At 39.0% G+C, this 4,841-nt stretch overlaps 1 protein-coding gene across 1 annotated transcript in view; it reads left to right on the top strand.

The window, feature by feature from the left end:
- Positions 1-849: 849 nt before the first annotated feature.
- Positions 850-4,841, top strand: part of LOC120634900 (ALK tyrosine kinase receptor) — a 45,003-nt gene continuing 41,011 nt past the window's right edge. Inside the window, exon 1 of the mRNA XM_039905775.1 lies at positions 850-2,116. Coding sequence (XP_039761709.1) covers positions 1,510-2,116 — 607 coding nt within the window. The 5' untranslated portion in view covers positions 850-1,509. The remainder of the gene's footprint in view (positions 2,117-4,841) is intronic.

Here is a 4,841-nt window from a genome sequence, read left to right as displayed (position 1 = left end):
CCGCCGTGCGCTGCGTTCGGAAACCTAGAAAACATTAATTTATAAAGCAGTTTTTTTAACACTATTTACCATTTTTAAGACGACCACATGTTCAAAATATTGAGAATCTCACTTAATTGGAAATGTGTTGCTTTATTATTTCCACTTTATCCTTCGTTTATTTATAAATCCACATTTAATTTTAAAATGAGATATTAAAGCGTCTGTTTCGGAACGCATGTTCCTATTTCGACGAATAGCGGTGAGCTGTCATAAGTTCATTGTTGTCTGGAAAATGTGTTTTTTTTTATCGCACTTGAAGTTTTTTTATTATTTTTGTTTTTGCTCTTTAATTATAAGTTATAAGACGAAATTCTATTTTTAATGCCTTATATGAAATATACTTTATGTGCTGAAGCAATATTGTTTATTTTTTTATAATTTTTAAGTTAATTTACACGCAGATAATACTCTTGAAACCTATTTCAACACCAACGGCTTGTCGGTAATTCGTTTTCCCATGGAAATTATATCAAATCGAGTGCCTCGAAGCCCCAGTAAATGTAATTTCCTAAGATCACCGTCAAAAAACAACGACTATCTATCGCTCGCGTAAACAAATCTCTGAGGAAATTTCCTCTGGGTAATATCCGGTAAGTATTAGGATTGGCTGGGTTTCGCGGCATTTTGCATTTAGGCCAATAGACGATGCTTGGATACGTGGTATGTCCAATAATATTCGTTTGCTGCCAGTAAGGGTTTATATTACACCAATACTGCATCCGGTGTCTGCCGGCGACACATCCTGCGCGAAAGCCCGGGAATAGGCTAAAGGCGGGCTGACACCTGCGCAGCATCCCTTCAGACGCTCCAAGATCACATCTCGCGAAAAGTAATGATTATTTTGGTGTACGGGCGGCTAGTTCCCCTAACTCCCGCCGCGGCGCTGGCTCCGCTCCGAGTTGGACGTCGATGTATGTACCTCGATATAGAGGCCGAGATAAAACGTAATTTTAGTGGTGGAAATTGAAAAATTGCGGATGTAACGCGCGACAAGTGATTTAAAAGAGACCGTGTCACATTTGTCTTGGTCTAAATCGGAGTGCGGTTCGAGTTTCGTCGCGTACAATACAGTCTGCTCACGCATAGCTCCCTACTCTCAGTACGGTACACCGACGTCCATATTACCGAGTTATCTTTGCAGTGGGATGGAGGACAGGATTCAGTTGGATCAGTTATTGTTGTGTTGTTTTTTTGATTGAAATGTGCGCGTTCCCGTCGCCAATGTTGACGACGAGCTGGCGATATTCCAACCGAGTACGAGGCGTTGTAACCAGCGGCGGTCAAGGCATTTCATAGTGTGACGCGTTACGGCGAAGTGTGGTTACTCCGCGGACATTTATTTGTTATGTATCAATCGCACAGCGACAATAAGACAGCAGCCCAGGATGCAAGATATCCCAAGACAACTGTCATCGGTCACTCGGTGCCCACAACACGCGATATTCTAAAAAGCACACACGCAACCTAATGGCGTTTGATAAAGTGCTGATCGTTCTTATCATACTGAACCTAGTGTACGCAGACAATGAGGTCAAAGCAAAAGATAACACGCAAAAGGCCATGGCGGAGAAAAGGGAGCAGCGGTCCAGATCAGCCTTGCCGGAGCCGGTGCGTGGGTCGTTCCAGAAGCTAAGCAATCTTATGAACAGAACAGAAGCTGGAAGCAACAGGCGTAGGAAACAGAATTTCAACAAAATCTTCGAGATGAACCGTCGCCAGAATGATGATATGATGAACGACAACGAAGGAGCGATTGCGGTGAAGCAGAAAATCTTTGCTGATAACGACACGAATTCATTAGCGTACAAAATGAAAGTGTTGAGAGCCCAAGACCTCTCTCAATACGTTCCTCCCACCGACCACAGCTTCGTACCTCAAGTGACTGGAGTGTTTTGTAATTTTGAGAGACAGAATGGTTCTTTTGATATGTGCATGTGGCAGTGGAACGTTACGGTTTCCAGCCATGGATTGGGTTTCAACGTCATGAGCGCCGCTGACATCATTGAAATGAATGAAACGACGCGAGGTCTACGATTCTCCGGTCCAGCATCGGATGCAGATGGGAAGCAGGAAGGTGAGATGAGAGGAATTGTGGAGTTTGCATCTGCTTTTTTCTTATTGTTTTCTGGCATGCTGTAACATGGTGTTTTAGTGTTTGAGATCGTATTTCTTGTAACGTAATATTTTTTTCCCCCAATAATGTTTCGTTAGCTGGTGTTATTTTTGTGAGTCGTATTCAAAACCATCGTGTTTATAAATCATTAAATTACTACCAATAATATCCTGTCAGTAATGTTCTGTTTTTTATGTGTGGCAGCGGTGATAGCCCAGTGGGTAGAAGCTCGACTTCACTTTCGGGGGGCCGAGTTCGAATCCCAGCACGCATCTGCAATTTTTGAAAGTAATTGATGTGCGTTTTAAGTAATTGAAATATCACTTGGTTCAACGGTGAAGGAAAACATCGTGATGAAACCTGCATGCCTGTGAGTTCTCCATAATGTTCTCAAAGGTGTGTGGAGTCCACCAATCCGCACTAGGCCAGCGTGGTTGCCTACGGCTTTAACCCCTTCTCATTGTGGGAGGAGATCCGTACTCTGTGTTGTCGGTAATGGGTTGATATGATGATGAAGGTATTCGGTCCTGATGACACCTACAGAGAATATTTAATAATTGGGTGTATGTACACTTATTGCACCTAGAACTCACAAAAGTACAAAAAAAATCAAAGAAACTATAATAAGTTTTCGCATATAATAAATTTGAATCATTATAACTACGTTCATTTGTAAGGACTATGATAGTCAAATTGTAACTAGGACCAATCGCAGAATAGGTAATGATACTGGACAGTGCAGAAGAATCTATTCACACCGTAAATAGATACTCTAGCTACAACGATATTAAGTACGAATTTGCTTGCTTGCGCACTACGCAGTTCACGTTATATTTACCAAGACTATGATAGTGCAAGCGAAATTCTACCTTAACGCCATGGCATATCGATGTATGTATGTATTTTTAAGTATGCCATAAAAATACTAAAATTAAATCATACGGTATTAATATTGTAAAAGCCAAAGTGTGTCTGGATGTTTGTTTGTTGTGGATGAATGACAGACGTAAAGTCACATACCCTGCGATTAATAATCACCGTTTAAAATACCTTATCGCCAGTTGCGTACACTTTAAAATAGCACAAAAGCTCTGCCTACCCTAAAACTTTTGTATTACTCATAAATGCGAAGGATTTTTCTATTTTATGGCATAATCCTTCTTTATGCATACCCGGGTCAAAACCCTGTACACGCCACTGCTGCGCGGGAAACAACATGTGCATAAAAGTTCGACCTGCTTAAATATATTGTATCGAGTGGTTATAGTTGATATACGTTATTTCTAACTGCTTATTTTAACACGAGCACGTCACTGAGTTCTGCATATTATTCGACTACGTATGTATAGTTAAGGAGTTATATTATAGTAAACTAGCGGTGCCTCGCGACTCCGTCCGCGTTTGCGTCGAACATAAAGATGTTTGTCATGTAGTGATAATATTATGTTATCGTGGACTGTTTTAGAAGAACAATTCCGACATCCCTATCCCTACTAATATTATAAATTTGAATGTAAGTTTGTTTATTACGCTTTCACGCAAAAACTACTTCAAACCGATCCTCACGAAACTTTGTACACATATTCTTGGAAGTGTTAGAAGTAAATTAGGATACTTTTTATCCCGATATTAAGCTCGGTTCCTTTGAGAGAGGGGATGAGTGTTTGACGATTTTCAGTGAACTCCTCAGCGGACAGCGGGGAACCCCTCATTTAAGGCTTGAGGTATTACAACTAAATTTATTGTCACATCAAAAAACAAATTCAAACGCAGACGAAGTCGCGGGCAACAGCTAGTACTTAATATTACTTTCGTATTTTGGTAATAATTCATAGTCTTTGATGTTATGACCAAAAAACCTGAACTAAAGTTTTCATTTTTTTTTATTATAAAAAATAACTTATTGTTACTTTAATATTAAAGTTATATATATGCAGTCGCTGACTTTTTTGTAGAAACTACCAAACTCTACAACTTTTATGCAAGGGGTAACGAATTACGAAATAATATTGTAGGACGCATAAGGAATCATTCTGTAAAAATATTAAATCAAAAGAAGAATTTATTTTCGAATAAATATAATACAAACGAATTCAAAACATTTTTAGTGTTTCTTATGACAATAAAAGACCGACACACACATAGTACCCTAGCAACGCGACGCTTACTTAATAAAGTGACAGGAGTCACATGATTTTAATTTTGCAGGTGATGTTAGGTGTGTATATGATTTCTTTAAAACCTATGGAGGGTAGAGGTACCTCTACCCTCCATAAAAACCTAACCTTTTGAATTTTTTTTTCTACTTACATTTACCGAAATACATCGTTAAGAAAAAAAAAATTTAATTGATCGTACTTAAATGATTGAATACGAGTGTGCGCGCGTATGTGTGTATGTGTATTTGTATGTGTATGTGTATGTGGGTGCGGGTGTGGGTGAGGGTGAAGGGTATTATTGAATAAGGTTTTCAGTCTCGTCATAAGTTAGGTTAAGAATCCAATTAGTTTATTCAATTTTACATTATCGTGATGCTAATGAGTAAATGGGTTTTTTTTTTTAATATAAAGCAGTGGTTTTGCGTGGTTCAACTTGACAAATCCTATCAAACCTTCGCTTATTTTTAACAATCTCTGAATCGTAGGTAGTATTGGCGTCGTTACGAAGATTAATTAACAACACGTAA

Source organism: Pararge aegeria, chromosome 25, assembly GCF_905163445.1.
Source record: "Pararge aegeria chromosome 25, ilParAegt1.1, whole genome shotgun sequence".
Taxonomy (NCBI): domain Eukaryota; kingdom Metazoa; phylum Arthropoda; class Insecta; order Lepidoptera; family Nymphalidae; genus Pararge; species Pararge aegeria.
Note: the sequence above shows the minus strand (reverse complement) of the source record. Positions and strands in the feature narration are given on the sequence as shown.